Below are 24,797 nucleotides of genomic sequence, written 5' to 3' on the forward strand. Positions count from 1 at the left end.
ACTTGTCTTGTGCTACTCCACTTTCCCCTTTTGTACTAGCTCTCCCCTCTCCTATAAATAAGAGCTCGTTTTTCTTCATTCAACATCATTTTTCTTTGTTGTAAACTCATGTACAGCACCCACAGATAGCCAAAAACTGGCCCCATCCATCCCCATCATCATCTCCCACTTCTCCATTATCAAATTTCTCCATATTCCCTCTTCTATCACCGCTGTTTTACAAGACAGCAAGCCTGTAAATTCATTACAGCACCTCCTTCTTGAGCTCTTTCTTCCATTTTAGCTACAAGAAGAAAGCCCTATCCATGTACTGTTGATCAACGATGGAGAAAGGCTGAATTCCCCTTTTTCTTCTCTCATACTGTAAAGAAATCAGTTCTTATCATTGCATAATAGATAATGCATGTGTGTTTGTACATCTTTGCATGATCTTGTGAGAGTGAGAATTACTTCTTCTCACTCTCAAGTTGATTGTAACTGAGCTCTTCCCTAAGGGACTTGGGTTGAGCAGAAATACATTTCTTCGGGGGGGGGGGGTTGCCCATCTTCAACCCTCAATCTTGTCTCCATTACTTTTACATTTTGATGATTGTAATTTTGTCAGTTATTTTTATTTTTAGCTTTAAGTGTTCATTCTCTTTTATATTAAATGTCGAAAACAAGCGAATATCATAATTGTTAAGCATACTACGTTGTTTGGGGCGTTTACACTCACTGATACTTATGATTGTGTGTAGGGACTGACCAGTCCTTATCATTGTATTCAATATTCTTTTTTAATTAGTGCACCCTCTGTCTCCAATACTCTCCGACTTTGGTGCTGCCATCATTATCTCAACCTGATTTGGTGCCCTCATTGATGCTTATGATTGTGTGTAGGGATTGACCAGTCCTTATCATTGTATTCAATATTCTTTTTTAATTAGTGCAGTATTTCTTCAGAATTGTGTGTTTGCCTTCCTTAAAGACAATGATCACAAGGATCAAAACATTTGTAATCAAGAGGTAGAAGATATTGCAAATGAGTAAGCACTTTCATTTCCTTGAAGGACATGTGTCAAAGGCGACGATGCCATAAAGGGACATTTGGTATACCAGCCATAGTCAAAACATGGTCTATAGACCTAAATACAAGCAAGGGATAGATGTTGCTAGCCTTGGCACCTCGAGCAAAGAAAAGGAAGAGGAGCTTAATGATGTCAGCGTTTGTATGGTGCTGAGAACCATATGGATGAAGATGATGAAGCATCCCTATTGGAAGAGCAAGGATAGAGAACATCGCTATGATAGTATTAAGAGAAATGTTGTACGATCCGCTAGGGGAGGGGAAGTCTCCAGACTAGTTGAAGAGCAAAACTCCTAGTAGATGGAACTATGAAAGGAACAACGTGCAACTCTTGTCTCTAGCTCAGGAAGGACTAGTGCAAACTTGCATGAACTCTACATTGAAATACAAAACCTTGCAAAAGAGATCAAAATCTACAAACATAGAGGTGAGTAGTAATATGCTTCAAAAAACAAAACTGAAAAAAAGAAGAAGAAAAGCTAAGTGCAATGCAATGAATATGTATGTATGCAGTGGAAGTCTAAAAAGGAAAAGACCAAGTGTGTGGCCACCATTGCATATATCGAGGTTGGGAAGTGGTTCTAGAAGGTGTAGTGGATACCCTAGAAATGGATGCCTAAAGTGGAATAGGTGAGCCACTAGTAGACCAATTAGCTAAGGCTTAGGAGTAGTGAAGGATATAGGTTGTTGAGGTTGTCCGTGTGCCATATGTCCAATGGGCAGATGGAATATATGGTGTAGCAGGAAGCGATGTAGTCCCACTGGATTGGCCAACTGGAGTAGAGGCAGTTGTAGCGGTCTATTGTGGTATTCTAGTTGAAAGACCTTGGGCCTTGATATGACACTCCTCTCTACATGGCCTAACCTCTAGCAATGTGTGCAAAACCTATTTTTCTTAGGAATCTACTATGAAAGGGGTTGTGTTTCTTTGGTTTCGTCATTAGAGAAAGAGGTGTTATCCTTTTTTTGGCTTGCTTTCGCATCTTGCGAGTTTTTGCCATTGTTGGTTTTCTATTCCGAAGAAGAGGCAACCAACCCTTGCCTCTTTGATTGGATGTGCGAAGGTCTTCTTGTGGACTTGATCGTGCAACCTTGCATATTGCAAGAACTCGCACTCAAACTCGTAGAAGGTCAGCAATTTAGGTAGTGAGATAACATTCTAGATAAAATTGAGGTATTTGTTGGGTAACTTGTTTAAGAAGAATGCGAGCTTATCGTTGTTTGACTTCAGGGAGTCAAACTTCGGGAGTACTTGCCGATATTCGGTGAACTTGACTTTCAGATTATCCCCTTTCTTAATGGAAAACTCTTGAAGCTCAAAATCGAGATTGATACATCGAGTGCGATCTTGTCCCGCATAGTAGTCAATGAGAGGACTCCGACACTTGGATGCGAGAGAAAAATGCTATAACTGAGAGTGGAACTTAGGAAACAACCCGTGCATTTACTCAACATTGGCTGTGGCATTGCGGGTTCTCCATTGATAGTTGTGATCAGCGTGAGCTAATCGAGGGCTGGTATTAAGGATGAGGGCCCAAAGTCCATTGATAGTTGTGATCAGGGTGAGCTAATCGAGGGTTGGTGCTAACAATGAGGGCCCAAAGTCCTTGAGATTCAAGCACTTGTTGCACGAAGCTGGACTAAGTGGTGAAATTCAACCCATTAAAACGAGTTGCATCTGTGAAGGCATTCTTGGCTATTGCAACAGGAGTGGTTGTGGTAGGAGATAGAGAAGGTGTATAATGGGGCAGGGTGAAAAAGTGAAGTACTCTTGGGAAGGAATCCTGAAGTGCTTACCATATAGATGAGAAGTGTGCACAATGGGTCCAAATATGGAAATGGGCGGAGTGGGTATAGGCATGGTAACCACATGATAAGCCTAGGGTGGAGGGATATAGACATGTGGAGCAAAGGATGGAATCCGTGTGTAGGAGTGACCCAAGGGATGTATGATGATAATTTATAAGTAGAGGATGGAAATCCCTATGTCTAAAAGGTCATATGGCGAGGTTGTGAGTCTTAAAGGATAGTGAGGGCGATGCCCATTGTAGCCATCCTAGAGTGTAAGGATGTAGTAAAGTGGGGGTAGGTGGAAGATAGGATGGGGAATGAGAAAGTGCTAGAAGTTGAGATGGAAGATCCAATCCCTAGTGTGGTGTGAGTAGAAATGGAGTGTAATCCAAGGTTTTGGAATGAAGACATAAGTAGATCGGAATGTGGAGAAGATAGTGGTGGGATGGAAGGTGTTAAGAAGAGTGCTAGGGTTTGTGCTGAGGACACACAAAGTGTACGACCACGATAGAAACACAAAGACACAGACACAGATGCAGAGGGCAAAACTCAAACCCTAAACACAAAACTCAAAACTCAAACACAAAAACTCAAACACAAACAGAAGAAGGGAGAGAGAGAATACAACTATGAAGTGAATGAATGCTGTAAATGAATGTAAGAGTGTACAATGTGCTCAAGGGCAGAGCAATGTTGAAGTGTGACATCCACCGAAGACGGGGAAGTCTGTGACCACCAGTCGGAGTGTAGGAGTGCTGAATAGTGAATGGCAGCAGGCTGGTCGCCCAGTTTGCTGTAAACAGCAAGTTGAAACGGTATCTGAGAGTGTCAGGGCCTGTAATGCTGAAAACGCAGGTTGACTGACCCTGGAGATGATGGGTAGCAGGCTGAACAGCAGTCTGGGACAGTTTGGAGCAATCGCCAGCAGCTGAGAGCTGTCGCCTACAGCAATGGACAGACTAAAGATGATGTGGTAGTCGATGATGACTGGACAGCAGATGGAGGCTGGCTGCAGGCTGGAAATTGGGCGCCAACAGCAGTAGAGGGTGTGTGGGCCGGTGTAACTTGCAAAACAAGGATGATAGCTAAATGGGGGCAGCTTGTCTATTTATAGATGTGGAAGGGCACCCCAAAAATTAGGGTTTCCACTAAACTTTTTCAAATCGCTCCCCGTTTTTAGGGTTTCCACTGAACTCTCTCGAACCGCTCCCTGTTTTAGGGTTTTACTCTAAAAGAGCATTTTTAGTGTGTTTTGGGGCTGTTGAAGAGGCTAATCAGCAAGTAATGCATATTTTAGCTCAACAGAAGGGAGCTAGGATGTGTGGTTTACTTGCTTAAATGAAATAGATGATAAAGATATATATGATGAAGGGTATCTGCTTCAAGAGTCTACTCTATTAAAGTTAACATATTGAAAATCATTCGGATCGTGCATAACAAAAGAAGAAACATGAGAGGGTTTTGGCTCAAATGACTCAAAAGGGTTATACGAATTGGACATAAGGCCTGGCAATGATGGAGGAGATGGATTGTGAGACGTGTCGAATGTCGTAGTCCGTTCAAGATAAGAGAGATGGTCAGTCTCACCAATTGGTACAGATAGAGTAGTAGTATTCATTGGATGGCTGTAAACCTGACTGTACATGATATGCACATACTCCTCAAACTTCTCATCTGTAAGTTGACCAAATGTGAAGAAGAAGATGATAAAGGTGAAGGTGTGTCTATCCCCTTCTTGATACCATAATGCCTTCGTAGAGCCTCCAATGATGGAGAAGCTTGATTATGCATCATAGGATTCTCAGAAAAAGGTACCTGAGACATTACGAGTCAGAATTAAGTCACATCTGAGTCTCACACAAAGACTAGTCTTCACAATCACTACAGGATACTCTTTAGAAGAGCTACCAACTCTGATACCATGTGAAGATATGCTAGGATTTGCACTAAGGAAACATAGTACGTACGACTAAGAGTGATATACAAAGATTCAGACAATGACAATCTCTAAATGCAAAGTGCAAAACACAAAACTCAAACACAAAGACAAGTATTAAAAACTCTGAAGTAAATGAATGTTGTATATGAATGTAAGAGTGTATAGCATGCTTGACGGTAGAGCGATGGAGTGTTAGAGAGTGACGTCTAGTGGAGATGAATCCCAAATGATGTGACCACCAGTTGGACTGCGAAGGATGAGAAAAACACCAAACGTTGATCACCAGATAGTTAGAAGATAGAGGCGACAACACAAATGATGCTTGGAGCGAAGGGTGGCAACAAGAACTTGTAAATGCAATTGTAGGATGGTCACATGTTACAAGGACGTGAACTTTTGAGATGCTCTAATCTTGTTGATAACATGACTGTTTGATAGCGTCGATGACCCTAAACATGAAATTTTATTGCTTTTCTTAGCATTTGTTTAAAAACTAATCAAATGTGCTAATGTCACTTGCACATGTGAGATGCAAGTCAACTATTTCACAGTGTGGGACCTAGGACCTCGAGATATCAATTGGTGCCAAATGCAAAAGTTGTAATAAGTTATGCTTGATAGGTACTAGGTGGTATCCGGTGTTAAATTTTGGCCTAATTAATTTATTGGTCTCTAATGTCAGTGGTGATATTAGAGACTAGGCATTAATTAATTAATTAATACCGATCTAAGGGCTAGTAACTGCTTAGGGGTTTTTAGAAGACAAATTGGCCTAGCCAATTTAATCATTTGCTTGTGAAATCAAATTTTTGAGCACTATAGTAATTATTAAATTAATTTTTGGAATTAATATTTTAAAAATTGATTTAATAGGTAGGAAATGTTAAAAATTGGATTAGAAGGTTGCCACTTGGCAAAGCTTGCCCATGGAAGTAAAAAAAAACGTTTTTAGGGGTTGGTGAAAGTCAACTTGACGGGGAATAGGGTGGGTAACAAACTCCCAAAGTTTGAAGGTATCAAGGATACACTACACCTTACATAAGGGGAGTACGAACACCTGTATAGAGGGTTCCATGAATGGCATATGAAGGCCAGCATAACGGGCCTTTTGTGAAATACAGAGAGAATGGGGAGGAGAGGGATCTTGTTCAAATGGGCTAGGTTCGATCATCGCGTGAACTAGCACGAAAGTCTCTCCATCTCTCAGAGGAAGGAAGAGAGACCTCATCCTCTGAGTTAGCAAAGAATTGGTGATAAGACATCTTTGATATCCTGCACAACACCCACAAAATTTCTGCATTTTAGTGGTAGATAGCCTCGAAACAAGAGGAAACGGCTATAGGATCCCAAGAAAGTCGATGTAGAGGGTTCGCTTGGGGGAAATAGATTGTCACTTGTACAAGGAATATGTGCTTTACTGGTTAGAGCTGTTGCTTGGCCAAGGAACATTGTGTTTGCAATAGAAGATTGTTGCATTACTGAGGAAGCTTGTCGCCTCTAGCAGGAGAGAAAATGGGTAGCAAAACATGAACTTGGCACAAGAAAAGCGGACACCTTCAAGTAGAAAGCTGCGTTTTTTGTGAAACGCTGATGTGGCAAGGCTGCCTGTCAGTTTGGGCTAGTCTCCTCCGTGAGAAGTCAGCTCTGTCTCTCTCTTAGACAATGATACCATCTGAGAGTGCACAATGGAAGAAGGAACCCGAACACAGAGGAAGAGAGAGACAATCTGGAAGAAAAGAAACCTGCCGATCAGTCCTTGCACGCAGCCCACAACATCAGTGAGGGCATCAGGCTAATGATGATGACAACACCAAAGACGACGAGTTAGAGAGTGAACTGACCAAGGAAGGAGGGAAGATGATAATATATATGATTGCCAAGTGGGGAATGACTATAAGTAGCCAAATATCCCAAAAACTGGCTGACTTGAAATGTGGGGCCAAAAATATGGTCGACAAGCATTTAATGCTGGTAACAATGCCAAAAATGCTTAGAAAAATCTTGGAAAGGGTTAACAATGTCATGCAGGTGAGGCAGGCTAAAGAATGCAGAAACTACCCGGGAAATGCACATAAAATCCCGATTGGAGGAGAAAATGCACTGAAATGCAATAAATTTAGTTCTCTAGAGTGAGTTACCTCCTTCGTCAAAACAAGTGATAGACAGCTCAGATCTCCTAAAGTCCTTGTTTGACTCAGACTGAGGCTCATAGGTAGCAGATGACAAGGCATGACAAACATGACTGCTAACAAGGCCTTGTACTTTGTTTTTTCATCCTTGCTCCAAGGAGTTCCTATGACTATGGGAAAGAGGTTGAGGAGATTCCTTCTCCTTAATGATCGATAAATTGGCCACACACAAGGAAGGATCTTGTCACAACTTTGGATTAATGTCTCGATGAACTTTTGTACAAGCTATTCTTAACTAATGCATCCTTGAGATTCACAACATTGTGCAGGTGTGGCGGGTGGCACATGGAAAAAGAATATTGTATCATTTTATAAGTCTTAAAAAAGGGCTGGAAACTTTCTTAGAAGGGTACATTAGAAAACTATAGAAAAAGGGAACTGACATTGTTGGAGTTTCTTTTGACGAATTGGTCTATCAAACTTTTTGCAGCAGGAGCATACCTTTATCATAGTAAGCCAACTCAATGACTTCTTTTTGGCTTGTTTTGCACGAAAAGCTTTGCTTATTGTAAAATGCAATCTCTGTTGATTGCTATAGATACAATTATGTACATATCAGATAGATATAATAGTGAATAAACCACCAAAAAAAGATTTGAAACTTCAAATGACAAAATCAAAACCTATGCTATGTAACAAATAATTTATTTCAAAATCTATAATTTGACCTTAATTGTAATGTGTACCATGCTCGTAGTCTTATTCTCTTTGAGCAGGCAAAGGTAGGATTACATATTTGAATTAAAAAAAAAAAACTATCTGATAGATCCAAGCTCAACAGTGTAGGTAAGCTAGAAGGGCCATGATCGAAGTGACTTCATAGAATGAGTGCTTGAGCTTTATTGTAAAGGGGTCAGGGGAATGTTTTGGAAGATCTACACAAACAGGATTGTAGTCAGAGGGACTCCATTGGTGACTGAGGCTGTTGACCCAAGCTGTTGCCCCCAAGTCATGATCATAGTCTCAGCTTTGGAATGACTCATGAAAGACCAATCTGAGAGCTCTCTGCTAGACCATCGGGGATTTGAGGCAGTCCCTTTGTGTGCCTCTATCTCTTGAGTTTTGAGGCAGACCCTTTGTGTGCCCTCTATCTCTTGAGCTTTGAAGCAGTCCCCTCAGTAGTGTTTCTGTGTCTCCTTTGTCCAGCATCTAAATATGGGGATATTCAGGGGAATCAAACTTTCCCTGTTTCTGGACTGACTATTTAGGTTACAGTAGACGTCTCTTCACAGAGTAGACTTTGGGACACACACAGGTGGGAGCTGGTTGCTCGTATTATTTTTTGGTACATCTAAAAGCAAGATACTTTCATGCTGTTGAGACATAGGAGTCATTCATAGCAAAGACTTTCCTAGGGATGGTGGATCTCATTCATACCATACCCTCTATGGATGATGGGAGAGGTTGCAAGGCCACCTCGAGCAGCTTGGCACATAGGATTCTATCACCTTTCACCTACAGTGGCATATAGTCTGGAATTATAGACCACTAGATTGGCTATTCACACGGAACGTTTTCCTTCTGTGAGCCGTTGGTTCAGAGATGATTTGGCTTTTTGGGTTTCTCCCTGATGTCCTGAACAATGCCTCTATTGTATTTTATCTAGCTTTGATTGCACCATCAATTTATCAAGTATTACAAGAGAGTGAAAATTTCACTTAAATGTCCCAAGAGCTTAGATTATCATCTTGTTTTTGTTTGCTATATATTTATAATGTTAATCATCTGTGTACTTTCTCTCTTCGCACCCTTACCTGCAAGTCTATTTTTGCAGGCATGAACAGTTGTTTGACAATAACACTGTTTGTTAAATTTATTCAAATAAAATCTGTTCTAGCCTTGAGACAGTTGGGTTGCTACTCATGGGTAGAAGATACTTAGCTGCTCAAATGGCACATGAAATTCTGCATGGTCACATCATGGAGCTCATATAACTTTTTTTTTTTTGCAACAACATTCTTCTATCTATTGACTCAGCTGGTTACCAATACATGAATCTGTGTGTTGGTTGAGACTCCTGCACACACATATGAGGATAACATAATCAGGATTCATATATTCGGTTTTTGCCAGAAAACAGTTCTTCTTTTGAAAGGTATCATTACAGAATGGTGAATTCTGATGAGATGAACTATAAACTATATTCAACATTGTATTGCAAATATGATGTGCAGGATTCAGAACATTATGGAGGCTGCCAATTATGATGTTTATGGTGACCGTCAGTTGAAAACAGAGCACACTTATTCTTCTGGACCTTTTCCTGCAATTGATAAGCTTTGGGCTGTCGCATCTGTAAGAATCTTTGTCATGCAAACCAAGGGTCTCCATTTACTTTTAACATACTAATGTGCTTCAAACATTGTTATACAGGCAGCTCGTAAAGCTCTGGATTATATTGATAGAGGGGCCAGTGTTGAAAAAGCAGAAGCCATTTGCTCAAGACAAGCATTAAGAGAGTTTTTGTTGAAAGAGGTTGGAAAATTTCAGGTGTTTTTGTTTTATTTTGTCCTGGACAATGAGTGGGTTTCTTTAGGCGTCATTGCACTGATAGCAGGTAGAGCTGCGGGATTATGGGGTTTCACACCTTTTCCCTGCTGCCAGCAAACAGAAAGAGGTAATGCCTCTCTCTTTTAGGAACCTATGTAAAATCTAACTGTTCAATGCTCTGATGTGTATCTAAAATATGGTTGTTAAGTGTGTGTTAAATGTAAGTGAAAATTTGATGCCTGTTGCAAGGTGTGGGTCATATTTTCCTTAAATATCTGAGCTGAATAAAGAACAGTGTGGGGAAACGATGAGTATGATGTTGAATCAGCTAATCTCTGAAGAAAAGGTGCTGTAGGAATGTATGGTTTCTAAACTAATATGTGCCCAATCTGAGAAGTAACCTAATTGTTGAAGAGAAGGGGCTGCCTCGACCTCTCATGTGCCTGTATCTCTGGCTCTGGTCTGGTAAAAGATCCATCTGATGCTCAGTTGCTAAGGACCACCCATCTCCTTATACCTCTTACAGGAGCTTCTTCCAGGGTCCTCACTTGGAAGACAAGCTCTCAGCTTGACGACTAGCACTTTGCAGTCTGGGTCAATGATTCCAAGCTTGCCTTTGAAACTTGGATACCTTCAGTCTAGTTGGGGTACCATCTCCTCTTGACCAGATGAAGCTCCGGATGAGAGCTTCACCTGGTGGCCAAACTCAAGATTGAGAGAAGGCCCAACAAGAAATGAAGTGTTAGATGGTTGTTAAAGAAACTTGGATGGCCACCTCTACTTCCTGCTGGGGAGTGTTTTGCAGAATCTCTAGTAAAGAAGCTTCGGTTTGCCACTTAAACAGTGAAGGGCCAATAGCTGCTCTCTAGTAATGTGTCCTCACATGGCTTCACAGATATCTCACGGAGGTTCCATGAGAAACCCAATTAAAGTGCTCTGGATCACAAACCCTGAATCCATATGATACCATTGAAGAGCTCTAAGAGCACATGTTGATTACATAAAGGTTTTGAAGGTCTCTGACATATTCTGCATGTACAACTCTTACAAATCATCTTTGAGGTATTGTAGACTATTCCAAATTATCAAGAAGAGAAGTGGTTTATATAACCAGTTGGATTTACTTTTGCATATGTTAATCGTCATTCCATGTTATACATTGAAAAGAGCACTCCAGACAGGGCAAGCACATCGTTAGTTGAGGAAGTCCCACAATTGGAAGACAATATTTCAGGTAACTTGAATTGGCTCTTAACAACGATTCTGTCAGATCTTTTATCTTGAATACTTAGAAACCATGGAAGAATCACCTGAAGACACAAGCCAGCTGTGCATCGGTTCAATCACTTATAGAATTGCTTTGTTGAATTCATTTATTAGGATGTTGCTGATGACTACAGTCATTTGTAAGGGAAAAGTGTTACGTCCCTAGACATCTTAGATGGGCACTCATAGCATTGGCCTTGGGTCACCATGTGTGAACAAATCCAAAGGCTAGAGCTGTAAAGAGGACTTAGAGGTCCTTGGGCCACATCTCAAGTCATGACCACGCTTGGACTTGAGGCCCTGAGGTAGTCTCACTAATGCATTGAGATTGTGTGGGCTGGTGGTATGGTACACAAGTCCTTTGATGGGACCCTATGGGAGCTTAGCATGTCGTGCCACTGGTTCCAAGCTCAAGGAAGAGTACATATTGGGTCTATGATTGAGACCTGCAGTTGGTGTCCATTCCTCTATGCTTCTATCATATACTTGTATGGATTGCATCATCTCACATGCGCAAGTTGGACCTACGTGGCATTCGAGAGTTACTGGTTCCAAGCTCAAGGAAGAGCATGCATTGGCTCTATGATTGAGATGTGCAAGTGATGTCCATTCCCATGCTTATGTCATGCTTGTATGGCTTGTATCATATCACACGTGCAAGTTGGATCCACATGGGTATGTAGAGTGGACATTGGTGTATCCTAGCCTCCTTTAGGCTTGGAGAGAAACTCACTAGTAGCCTTGGTGTTTGTTTGCTTAGTAGTTCTCATTCACTTTTAGGGATAGTGCTTTGGTCCATGTGACTATATATTTGTATACTTTCACATGCTGCATAGTGCATGTTCCATGATAGGTGACGTTGGTTTTCGTTCAGATGTTGTTTTCTCTCTCTCTCTCTTTGTGTATATTATGAGATTAGAGGGCGATTTCATTGCCCTTTCTAAGAGGGGTTTGGGCCTCTCCGTTGGGTGATGGAGTATGAGAACTAGAGAAACCTAGGTCTATTATTGTTGGAGATTCGAGCATTTAGAGAGAAGTTTTTGAGGAGCAAGATAAAAATAAAGGTAGAGTTAGCAAGCCATGGGGTTCTTGCCCTAGGGTTTTTGAGTACTAGCTCTAGAGATAGCTTTCTACATGCTACTATCGCAAATGCTACCACTATAGTAGCTCCACCATACCATCCATGCATTAAGAGGGGCCACGACAGACCAAACAGCCACACTCCATACAGCATAGTGCCTACCACCTTGTCAGCATGCTTGACATCCTTACCTCTAGCAAAACCGACCCATCATTGCTCACCATCAAGGATGAGCACCTTCCCTTAGTGGACTTAATGTCTTGGACCATCCCATGATAGAATCATATTGATTAGGTTGGGCTCCTACAGGTTAGTTGAAGGATCATCAAGAGATCATTTTGTACATGATGGTAGCCTATACTTGCAGTAGCCATAGTTGGTTGTTTTCATTTCATTGTTGTCCTCAAGTTGAGGAGATGTAGTTTTCTTTTTCACATAGGCCATTTTGGGTTTTTGGAGACGTAAATACATCTTTGTTTGTTTGTTTCTCTCTTTCCTCCCCCCCCCCCCCCCCCCCCCCCCCCCCCTTTGTGTGTGTGTTTCATGCAAGAGCTAGGTGACATATGCAGCCATCACGTCTATGATGGGCTCACACAGTTCGAGCATACTACCTCTCTCCAGCTCACCTCCATCCTACACTAAGCTGCTCTCTAAAGCTTCCCACACTCCACACATAGTAGCTAATTCACAAGACTTCGGGACATGCCCCAGAATAGATGATACGATGATGAGTGCAGGGAGCTATATGACACCTCTAGATCTAGAGAGGACTAGAGTCTATTACAAAGAGGGTGGCTTGTAGGCAGATGAGGACTCTAACTCATTGCAAGCGGCAAACGTATGATATAGCATGCTATCATCGATAAGACTTGTTTAGAGAACTCTTGGTGGGGTTTTCAACTGAGGTCTTTGGATATTAATTCTTTGACTTGAAGGGCTGTGTGCAACAACAATTGCCTGGTTCAATCTCTCCTACTACTTAAAGAGGTGGGTTGCCTAGCTTGTCTCCATTCTAAAACCATGTGGCATGCATGATCAAAACATTGGCCCACTTGTGATGTTTTGGAGAGTAAAGAAGTATTTGTGCTCTTTGGCCCAAGCTTAAACTTTGTCCCTCACTCCAAATGTGCAAGATCCATAGATGATGAGGTTCTTTTATTTGAGGTGGGATAGCATTCTAAGTATATTTAGAATAAGGGGCCCTTTGAAGTATTTAAAGGACAATACAAAATATATGGACTCCTATTTAGAAGGGCTTAGAGTTTCCCATTCCTACATGGAAATCAAGTGACAATATGTGAAGAAACAAATAGATGAGGAGGTGGCTCCATTGTTAAGCTAATCTAGAAGATGATTGACAAATTATGAGACTCTAGTGTCCACTCATGGAACACCAATGCTTTGATAGGCAGGGAAACAAGAGAGGAGTTGGCTACATATTCATGCAAATCTAGGAGATGAGTGATATAGATAATGAGACTCCACTCATGGAACACGAAGGCTTCAACAATTGGTGGTTTAGCTAGGGATGAAGTGTGCTAAAAAAGGATCTTTACCTTGGAATCTTGTGGGGGATGCTACTTTTCATGCTTTAATAGCATATTTCACCATGAGAGCTTTGTTGTTTTCTAGGCCTTAACTGTAGAACGTGGGAGATGGAGATGGCATCTATCAGCTCAACACACAGGGTAGACAGTAGAGAGAGTGAGAGTGTAGACACAACTTGACACACGATTCATTTAGCAGTGTTTAAGATAAGTACAAAGTACTTAGGGTTGTGTACATGTCATGTAGAAAGAGAAAAATAAATTAACATTATTATTCTTTTTATACATCAAATTGCTTCTTAATTGGGTGTAAATGTAGAGCTATGATGGGAGTACAAGGGTAATTAGTTGCTACAAAGAGGCAACCTCTTTATGGCTTCAAACACTTGTTCATGGCATCTCTTTCTTGTCAACGATTACCTCGCTAACCATTATCCTTGCTTTTGGAGCCTCAAAAGCGCTCCCCAAAGTAATCAAACTCACGATTCTGCCACATAAGCACGTGCCCAAAACGTGTCTCACCAACTCCTTCTCAACAAGGATGATCTTATTGGCGTTCAAGGTAATACTTGAGACACATGGCACATTTGAAAAATCTTTGAGAATCATGATCTAGGTATGCGCAATGGGGATGCACTTGATGTGGAGCGACTTAAGGTGTGTTTTCACTTGAAAGTGTGTAAAGTGCAGTAAGTGACCGAACTGTGTAACATAAAGACAAAAATAGAGAATAATGGGATTGGGGGAAAAAATCTCTCTTTCGAAGGGTAAAAGGTGTCCCAGTGTCCTACTACAGATCATTGACACTCCTCTGTGAAGGTAGGCATGAGTCAAACCCAAGAAACCCCCCTTGGAGTGAAAAATGATTAGCATACAAGGATTATCCACCGAAGGAGATAAAATTTAAAGCATCCCGAAATGCTTTAAATTTATCCCGAGGAAGAGCTTTGGTGAAGATGATTGCTACATTGTTGATGGTAGGATAGTAGACAAGGTTGATATTCCTTGCATGTAGCCTCTCTCTGACAAAGTGATAGTAGATTTCTATGTGCTTTGTGTGTGCATGAAACATTGGGTTCCGTGCCATTGCAATGGCAATTTGACTGTTAGTAAACAAAAGAATAGGCTTTGTGACAGATACACGATCAGCCAACAAATGTATCGGTGATACATGTTTAACTATGGTAGTGGAAGTTGCCTTGTATTCAGCTTCACAAGATGATGTGGAAATAGTGGATTGTTTCTTGCTAAGCTAAGAAATGCAAGATGAGCCAAGAGAGAAACAATTTCCACTTGTAGAGTGATGTGAATTAAAATCGCTAGCCCAATTTGAATCATTGTAAGTATGTAATTGTAGTGGTTCCCCCTTGGCATAAAGCAATCCAAGAGTCTTGGTGCTTTGCACGTAACAAAACATATGCTTCATAGCTTGCCAATGTGTCATGTGTGGGCTGTGCATATATCTGCTTAGGGTTGAAACTGCAAATTGAATATCTGGCCTTGTGTTGCATAAATAAATGAGACATCCAACGGTTCGAGCATATGCATAAATGCCAAACAGATCACTGTCATTGTGCAAAGACAGCTTAAGTCCAGTCTCCATCGGTGGGCTAACTAGCTTGCAATCTTGGAAGTCAAATCTCTAAAGGAGGTTACCGACATATCTGGACTGCGACTATCCAATGCCTCTAGCATCGTGAATAAATTGAATGCCTAAATAGTCATGCAAAGGCCTCAAATTTGACATTTCAAAAGTTTATTGCAAATTTTTCTTGAATGATGAAATCCAATTAGCATGTGTTTGTTATGAGGAAATGTATTTTTGAAACCTCACTTATATGTGGATTAATTTTTAATCACATGATTAAATAAATGTTGCACATGTGAGGTGCAATTGGGGTTAAAGTAAATTTACAAGCCCGAGATCCGAGGAAATCATAGGATATCAAAGGCAAAAGTTGCTATAAGTTATACTGCACATGTACTTGGTGTTATCTAGTGTCAGTTGTTGGTCTAGGTCATTTATTTGGTGTTGACTGACATTAGAGAAGTGGCGTTTAATGGTATCTAATGCCAATTTGATGGTCAAAGATGGCACATAGATATTCGAGAATAGAAGTTGCCTAGCTAATTTAATTATTGGCTAGTCAGATTATTTTTCAGGGCATCAAAGTAATTGTTAGATTAATTTTTAGTATTTAAATATTAAAAATTAATATTTAATTATGGATAATGCTGGAAAAACCATTTGGGATTGGGAATCAACTTCTTCTTCAAAGTGACCAGCAAGTCTTCTTCTTCAATAAAGTGATCAGCAAGCCTTCAAACTATTTTGCCCCTTCTTCTTCAATAAAGCTAAAGAAATACCAAAAGGGGCGTCGATTTTGGGGTCAATCCGGTGTGCATTGTCCAAGATCAATAGGTAAATTTGTATTTTCAGATTTGCATTAACTGTTTGCTGCTGTAATTAAGTTGTAATCAAGGATTTACCACCCATCCATGGAAGAAAGGTTGGTTACATGGTTCCGTTTTCCGGATATCATCAAATCCTTTGAGTTGGTGGGCCTGTGGTACTTAATTGCAACTTGGGACTATTGCATTATTGTTGAAATTGTTGTTGGCAGTGAATTATAGCAAGCATATCTTCACATGGTGATACACGATCAAGTGGAGAGGATGCATCACTCCTTGGTCAATCACATGGTGAAGGGGGAAATGCAATGACTGATGTTGGACATGGTTCTCAGCATGGACATCATGCTGAAAATGTGGAAAATGACCCAAATGTTGGCACTTCAATGCAGAAAGAGGCTAATGACCAGCAAGGGGCTGAAGAATTTGATGATAGCTTCAAGGATCGAATACGTATAGCAGCAAATCTTTTTACTGAATTGGCAAAGGATCCCCAATTTACTCGATTCTTGAATGCCCCAAAGAAGGACAACAAAGGCAAAGAGAAGAAGACACCTTCTACAGCTTCGGGATAGCCACAAGAACCGAAGAAAATGCCTAGACCTTCTTTAGAAGAGCCCAAAATGCCTGATGAGCACAAATAATTGGTATTTGTGGGGTAGCAAGTGCAAATGCATGGCCAACTTGGTAGTGGCAATCCATGGGAAAATGGGTAGCAAGGCAATTATGCATATACAAGCATGGGATAGCAAGGATACTTTGGTGGTGGTACCATTTTTCATGCTATGGTTGGATAGGTATCGCATACAGGAATGTATGGCACAAATACCTATGGTATGCAGCAGCCAATGCATGGCTCACAACACCCAATGTATCCGGGTAATGCAAGTGGAATGCTTAACCCCATGTATGGCAGCATAGGCATGATACTTGGGGCACAAAGTGGGCCATATGGATATGTATCGGCACCCGTAGGGACGGTTGGAGCACAAGGATTTGGTGCTGGTCATGTAGATGCTTTAGATAGTGCTGGTTTTTATGCAAATACAGCCAATGCACCCTTTTTGTAGAAGCCCATTTATGATAACTTGACTTCGATAGGTCCGCCGAAGGACTATGATGAAGGTGGCAAAATCGTGAAGTTTGAGCCTTTTAGTGGTGCACAAGATAGGCTGAAAGCACTTGTTTTTATCCAGTAGTTTGATGTAGCCTATTTTGGAGGCAACATCAGAGAGACATCTAAGATACGCAAGATAGGCACATTTTTGAAGGGAAATGCATTGCAATGGTGGTCTACACTTCTTATTCAAGGGAAGTCACCTACCACTTGAGTCCAGTTCAAGCAAATGTTTACTTCAAATTGGTTGATAGGTACCTTTGAAGTAGACATTATGATAACTTGAAATCAGTTAAATTCCAAAGACTACAAGAACTTGGATCAATACAATAAGAAGTTTTGGGATGCATTGCTGCCAGTTACTTCTTATCGCAGAGTATCCCTCCATGAGCAGGTGGAGAAGTATATTTATGGTTTGCCAAAGGGTATTGAGGATTTTTGCATTAAGTCCACTGTTTCCAGCATGTCTTAGCTTATAGAAACTGCTACTACAGTCGACCCATTGCTGCGTGGAAAGGATGCAGGATTCCATGATAATAATGCCAAGTCACATGTCAAAGAGCTAAAGGCTGAGAAAAAGGGTAAATCTGAAAATAAAGTTGAAAATCAGGACAGATCTGAAAATAGGGCTGGAAAGAGAAACAGATTGCAGAGTAAGAGTGGGAAAAGTGATGCACGATGTAGGGAGCTGATGGTTGCAAATAAATGCTATATTTATGAACAGGAAAGGCATATAGCATGCAACTGTCCTAATAAACAACAAGCTGAAAAGGATGATAATAAGGGAAATAAAGGCAAAACCATTGTTGCTTTAGTGCTTGATGTAGTGGCAAATCAACCTAATAAAGATAGAGTATTGAACTTTGAAAGGTATGGGGCAAAATCAAAGATCAGCATGCATTGAGTTTTCTTGATGTAGGGGAACGGTCAAATTTTCTCTCTCGTGATATGGCAGTCCATTTAGGCATTAGAGAGGATGAGATTGGGCCCATGGGTGAGATTGGTATGGTATGCCAGGGACATGCAGAGCTGGTCACTCCTATCATTGGAAAGCTTCGTTTGCATATTCAAAGTAATGTGGACAATGAAGAGTTATTTATTGCTCCATTGGAAGGATGTGATGTCTTGATTGGTATGCCTTGGTGTCATCATGTGCATGCAGTGATTGATACTCATGATAAGATTGTGACCCTCTTCCATAGAGGCAAAGTTTATACTTTGGAGGTAAATTGAAAGGGGAATTTGTCCTTGTTGTATCTGCTTGTGCTATTTCCAAAGTAATGAAAAATCATCTTTCAGCTTACTTAGTTTTCACTAAGGATAAGCAAAAGAGAGCAACTGATTGTCATAGGTGTGCTTTTGAACTTTGCAGAGGGCGATTATGTATTGCTACAATTTGAAAAGGCACAGCTGAAAAAGATGAAAGGCAAAGAGTGATTGTATCCAAAGCTCTCTATGAGATACTGTGGGCCATTTCACGTATTGGAGAAGATTGGCAGTGTGGTAGATCGGTTGAAATTACCTCCACATTGGTGGATACACATTGCCTTTTATGTCAGTTTGTTGAAGCCTTTTCATGGTGATGTTCTAGAGCATATGTCTGCTGAAATTCAGCGTGAGGTTGAAGAGCTTGATGAAATACTGGTACCAGAGCAGATTTTGGCGCACAAAGAGAGGAAGATCAAGGGTAAGGGTTTCAGAAGATTGGTGAAGTTTCAGAATTATTCACCAATGGATGGAGGAGGATGACTTGGCAGACCATCCTCAGTTGTTGCAGCTTTACCTTGACGCTTTCGAGTTAGAGAGGAATTTAGTTTGGGCTCAATGAGGTTCAGTAGAGCAGAGGCCTAGAGTATTACCTGATGCTTGTGAGGGAGCTAGCACCTCCGCTCCTCTAGTTATGGACAACTCTTGTATGTAGTGAATCTCGGATGTATTCAAGATGCATCCAAGGTACTGTACTGACAGTATGTTTGCCATGAGGTCACTACTTAGTGTACTAGTCATTGTGAGATGTATGCAGATGAGTATGAGTTTCACCCATGCACTGGAACTATACTTTTGCATTAGCTTATAATTGATTTGGTATAAAATTTGCCTCGATTTTGAGACAAAAATTCGGATAAGTTTTAGCTCAGTTTTTGATTAGTTTGAGAACCGTTTATGGTCACTTTTTGGATCATTTTTACATTGATTGCTGGTCAGTTTTTGCAATGAGTTTGTGATCAATTTGGGGTCACATTTGCAGCAATTTGTGATCAATTCTCAGATCAACAAGTGATTAGTTTATGATCAGATTATGCTCAGTTTTCAATGGTTTATATCTAGTTCCATGGACAACATCATATGTTATGATGCCATTGATGTTTTAGCCATGGTTTATGCTTGGTTATGCTATGCTATGGTTTGGTTTTGCCACATGAGTTGAGCTCATGAGAAATGAACATGTCACATGATAATCTGGCAATGTTTTTGAGATTCTTTGTGAGTCTTATGTTATGTTATGGTGGCTGGTAATTTTCAGTATATGTTGTGTATATGGAATGGTTGAATAGCAGTGTGCAATGTTGTGTTGACTATGATGCCCTATGGAAAATTCCAGTGGACTATTTTGCTTTTGATGCATTTGGTAGCACAATCCAAGATGATTGCAAGGATTTCAAGGGGGAGGGTTGTCATGAGGACATATATTTTTGAAACCTCACTTAATATGTGGATTAATTTTTAATCACATGATTAAGTAAATGTTGCACATGTGAGCTGCTACTAGGGTTAAAGTAAATTAATGAGTCCGAGACTCGAGAAAATCACGAGATGTCAAAGGCAAAAGTTGCTATTAGTTATGTCACATATGTACTTGGTGGTATTTGGTGCCGGTTGTTGGCTTAGGTCATTCATTTGGCCATAAGTGTCAGTTGGTGACACTAGAGAAGTGGCGTTTAATGGTACCTAGTGCCAATCGGATGATTAAAGATAGCACAAAGATATTCGGGAATGGAAGTTGCCTAATCAATTCAATTATTGACCAGTCATATTATTTTTCGGGGCATCAAAATAATTATCAGATTAATTTTTAATATTTAAATATTGAAAGTTAATATTTAATTATGGATAATGCTAGAAAAATCATTTGGAAAGGTTGCCACTTGTTAAAAATGCCCATATAAGATTGGAAAACGTCTTTAGAGACTGGAGAGACATTTTTAGTGTATTAAGACTGCAAAAGAGAGAGGGAGGAGATGCTGTTGGTCTGATTTGCAGCCATTGGAGGAACTTTTGAGGCAGCCAAGGGCTGGAGAAGACCAATCAACAGCAGATGATAGCATCTACAGGTTGTTGAGACAAGGCAACAGTAGTAAAAGATTGATTTTCTTCAGTTCTTTGCATCTATAAGGTGTTGAGACAGGGCAATAGCAGTAAATGATAGATTTTCTTTAGTTCTTTGTGAAGAAACTCTGAATTTTTTGTCTCTTTAGTTTTCTCTCTCATCTCCCAGCCATTTCATAACCTTGCTTCAAAGATCTCAGCATTTGCACCCTTGGAGGTTGAGAAATTGCAGATTTCTCTGTTGTAAACTCTAATTTACAGCATAAATTAGGGTTTAGCAATAGCCTCAGGAAGCGTGCCAGAAATTGGAAGCTCAAAGACTTGGATTTTTTAGGGCTGAAGGTGAATTTCAGCTAAATTCAGGTGGAGGACTAGTCAGTCATTGAGTTTGGGACATTTCCATCGTCTATGAAGTGGGTGAAGGCCAATTAAGTGCCCCAATCAAGTGCCCTAATCAAGGGGAAAAATAGATTGAAGACTTGCTGGTCACTTTGGACAGCAAGGGGAGTTTGGATTCTGAAGCGGATTGGCAGAATCCCATTGTGAATCAACTTATTCTTTAATAAAGCTGAAGAAATACTGAAAGGGGCGTCAATTTTGGGGCCAATTGGGTGTGCATTGTGCAAGATCAATAGGTAAATTTGTACTTTCAGATTTGCATTAACTATTTGCTGCTGTAATTAAGTTGTAATCAGGGATTGACGACCCATCCACAGAAGTAAGGTTGGTTTCCTTGTAAGCAGAAGATCGTCCACATAAAGAGAAATGACCAACAAGGATCCCCCTCTTTGCATACATAAAAAGTAGACTCTGATGAGTTGTTAATGAATCTTGGTTGAGTAAATAAGCATCAATTTTTGCATACCAAGCTCGTGGAGCTTGCTTCAAACCATACAAATGCTTCTTTAGGTTGCATACCAAGTGTTCGGATCCTTAAACTGCAAAACCCATGGGCTGCTGAATATACACTCCTTCTTGAAGTTCCTTATGTAAAAATGTAGTTTTAATATCAAGCTAGTTCACAATCCAACCATAATGGGCAGCCAAAGCAACCATATACCTAATGGTGGTCATACGAGATGTAGGAGCAAATGTCTTCTCATAATCAATGCCGCTCTTTTGCACATAGCCTTTTGCCACAAGCATGGCTTTGTACTTATCAATGGATCCATCCGCTTTTGTTTTCAGCTGATAGACCCATTTAGTACCAATGATTATGCAGATGTGCTTGTCTTCTAGTACAACGAGCAAGAGGAGTATTTAAGTGACTGTCTTTTAAAGTTTGCAAGTACGATACATGCATTTGTCTAGCCCCTTGATTATATACATGCTCTTGATGAATCTGAAGTTGAGCATCTTGTTGAATACTTAGATCAGCCATAGGTTGAATTTTTGCATGGTTTAATGGAGCAACTAGTTGAATATTTTGTTCATTTAATGAAGCTCTAGTTGTATCACCAAAAGAAATAGACACTAGCTCTTTAAACACATCATTTGTAGCCTGATATGTATTTTCATAAAAAATCACATTCCTACCAACAAAGACTTTCTTGGAAATAGGATCATACAATCTGTATCCTTTACTTTCACTAGTGTACTCCACAAATATGCACTTGAGAGCCTTATTGTCCAACTTTTTATTAATACTTTTGGAATATGAGGATATGCATGACATGCAAAAGTACGAAAATGACTGATTGAAGGTTGACGGCTGTTCCAAGCCTTAAAAGGCGTAACATTTTTCAATGCCTTGGTAGGGCACTTGTTCAAAATGTGACAAGTACACATAATTGCTTCCATCCAAAAACCATATGGCAAATTTTTTGCTTTTAGCATAGATCTGGCTATCTCCATGAGTAACCAATTATTCATTTCTGCAAACCCATTTTGCTATGGAGTGTATACAATAGTATACTGATGTGCAATGTCTTTTTGCTTCAAAAAGAACACTCTCCCCTGCCTCCCCCCGCGGAATTGAGAGTCTTAATCCGATAGTCAACTTAAATTTCCACAAGTGCAATAAAAACAAAAAATATATCATACACTTTTGATCTTTTAATCAATGAATAGATCTAACAAAAGCAAGTAAAGTCATCAATTAAGGTGATGAAATAATAACATCCATCTAATGACTTTGTTTGCATGAGTCCACTATCATGAGGACATGTATTTTTGAAACCTCACTTAACATTTGGTTAATTTTTAATCACATGGTTAAGTAAATGTTGCACATGTGAGGTGTAATTGGAATTAGAGTAAATTTACGAGTTCTAGACTCAAAGTTATGCCACATAGGTACTTGGTGGTATGTGGTGCTAATTATTGACCTAGGTCATTCATTTGGCCATAAGTGTTAGTTAATGATATTAGAGAAGTGACATTTAATGGTGCCTAACGTCAATCTGATGGTCAAAGATGACATAGATACCCTCGGGAAGGGAAGTTGCTTAGCTAATTTAATTATTGGCCAGCTAGATTATTTTTCAAGGAATCGAAATAATTATTAGATTAATTTGTTTGTTTGTTTGTTTTTTAGTATTTAAAAATAATTTTTTAAATAATTATGATAATGTTAGAAAAACATTTTGAAAAGGTTGCCACTTGTTAAAAATGCCCATGCAAGACTGAAAACGTCTTTAGAGGTTGGAGAGAGACATTTTAGTGTATTCATTTTGCAAGAGAGCAAGGAGATGCTACTAGTTTGATTTGCAACCATTGGAGGACCTTTTGAGGTAGCCAGGGGTAGGAGAAGACGAATCAACAGTAGGTGATGGCATCTATAGGCTGTTGAGATAGGGGAATAGTAGTAAATGATTGATTTTCTTCATTTCTTCGTGAAGAAAGCTTGAGTTTTTTCTCTCCTTAGCATTTTCTCTTATCTCCTAGCCTTTCTTCAACCTTGCTTCGAAGATTATAGCATTGAGATCACCAGAGGTTGAGAAATTTCAGATGTCTTTGCTGTAAATCCTAATTTGTAGCAGAAATAAGGGTTTAATAGCAATCTTGAGAAGCGTTCCAGAAATCAGTCAAATTTAAGTGGAGGGACTAGCAAATCAGTGAATTTGGGGCATTTTCCATCTCCATCAAAGTGACTAAAGGTCAATTGATTACCCGAATCAAGGGGCATGTCAGATTGAAGACTTGTTGGTTATTTTGAACAGCAAGGGGAGTTGGAATACCGAAGGGGATTGGGAGAATCCCTTTGTACATCAACTTCTTTTTCAATTAAGTTAAAGAAATATTGAAAGGGGTGCTAGTTTTGCAACTAATAGGGTGTCCATTGTCCAAGATTGTAAGTTAATTTGCATTTCTCAGTTTTGTAATAAATTTTATTACTGTAACTAAGTTGTAATCATGGATTTACCACCCATCCATGGAAGAAAGGTTGGTTTCACCCATATACATTTGAATGCACAATTTGCAACTGGCTATTACCATAAAAGCAACATCAAGAGAAAAAGAGAACTAATGCATTTTTCCCAAAATGCAGCCCTCACAAATATGCTCAAGACGTCTCTCCAAGAGAGGTAAACCATCTAACATCTGTGTATGCTGCATAAGCATCAAATTACCATAGTTAACATGTCCCATGTAAGCATGCCATAACTTTGTTTGTGACATAACATGAGTGATAGTAGATTCCAAATAGACCGATTCATCAATCAAATGAGTATCTAACTCATAGAGTCCATGACATAATGTGCCAATAAGTACCAAAGTCAGGAATTCTTTATCTTTAACCATGTATTTGTCATCATCAAATGTGACTTGTTTTTCACATTTTGCTAAAAAAAAATGGATAACAAATTTTTATTTATCCTTGGCACATATAATGCATCTTGCAAATGGAGAGTAGATTCATCAATGGGTTTCAAGACAATCTCTCCAACACCTCTAATAAGATAAGATGCATTGTTGACACATTGCACAGATTTGCCAACCAGGAGTTGCAACAACAGAGATAAGCAAATCCTTGTGGGATGGAATGTGTTTAGAAGCACCATTGTCAAAGAACCAAGTGTTAGCATCCTTTGTAGAGTTGAATGCTCTATTTGCCCAAGAAAAATCGTAATTGCAAGTGTAAAAATAGTAGTCATGGTCAATAACAAATGACACGGACTCTGTAGCAATAGCACTAGAAGGTGCATCGAAAACAGACATCCTAGACCCCTTTTTCTCCTCGGCAATGCATTTCTTGCATTCTATGATGTAGTGATCTAGCTTTTTACAATAATGACACTTGCCCTTCTTGGCTTGCGTGTCCCCTATTTCTTGTTGTTTTATGAAGTGCTTGAACTTTCAGAACTTTGCGGAGTATTCCTAGAATGAGTGCCCTTGCCCTTTTGTCTTGCCATAAAAGCCAGTTCTGAGGCTACAACATCTACCCCACTGTTCTTGCTTGTTTGCTCTTCTTTTAGCAACAAACTAATGAATTGAAGAAAGGTAAGTGGCGATGGAGTGCCCTTGTCCTTTTGTCTTGTCATAAAAGCCAGTTCTGAGGCTACAACATCTACCCCACTGTTCTTGCTTGTTTGCTTTTCTTTTAGCAATAAACTAATGAATTGAAGAAAG

At 39.9% G+C, this 24,797-nt stretch overlaps 1 protein-coding gene across 13 annotated transcripts in view; it reads left to right on the forward strand.

Annotated features, from left to right (window-relative positions):
- The window catches only part of LOC148041066 (uncharacterized), a 179,939-nt gene that overhangs the window by 44,087 nt on the left and 111,055 nt on the right, over positions 1-24,797 (forward strand). For 11 of the 13 annotated variants that reach the window (XR_015690655.1, XR_015690653.1, XR_015690654.1 and 8 more), the window contains exons 8-10: positions 9,160-9,280; positions 9,359-9,460; positions 9,540-9,602. Coding sequence is in view for 10 of the 13 variants with exons in the window: in XM_087676444.1 (XP_087532570.1) it covers positions 9,160-9,280; positions 9,359-9,460; positions 9,540-9,602 (286 nt within the window). In the remaining 3 variants the exon portion in view is untranslated. The remainder of the gene's footprint in view (positions 1-9,159; positions 9,281-9,358; positions 9,461-9,539; positions 9,603-24,797) is intronic. The other 2 variants (XM_087676452.1, XM_087676371.1) reach the window with 1 other exon arrangement.

This window comes from Lygodium microphyllum, chromosome 1 (assembly GCF_053477565.2).
Source record: "Lygodium microphyllum isolate KBCC chromosome 1, Lygodium_microphyllum_v1.1.10, whole genome shotgun sequence".
Classification (NCBI taxonomy): Eukaryota; Viridiplantae; Streptophyta; class Polypodiopsida; order Schizaeales; family Lygodiaceae; genus Lygodium; species Lygodium microphyllum.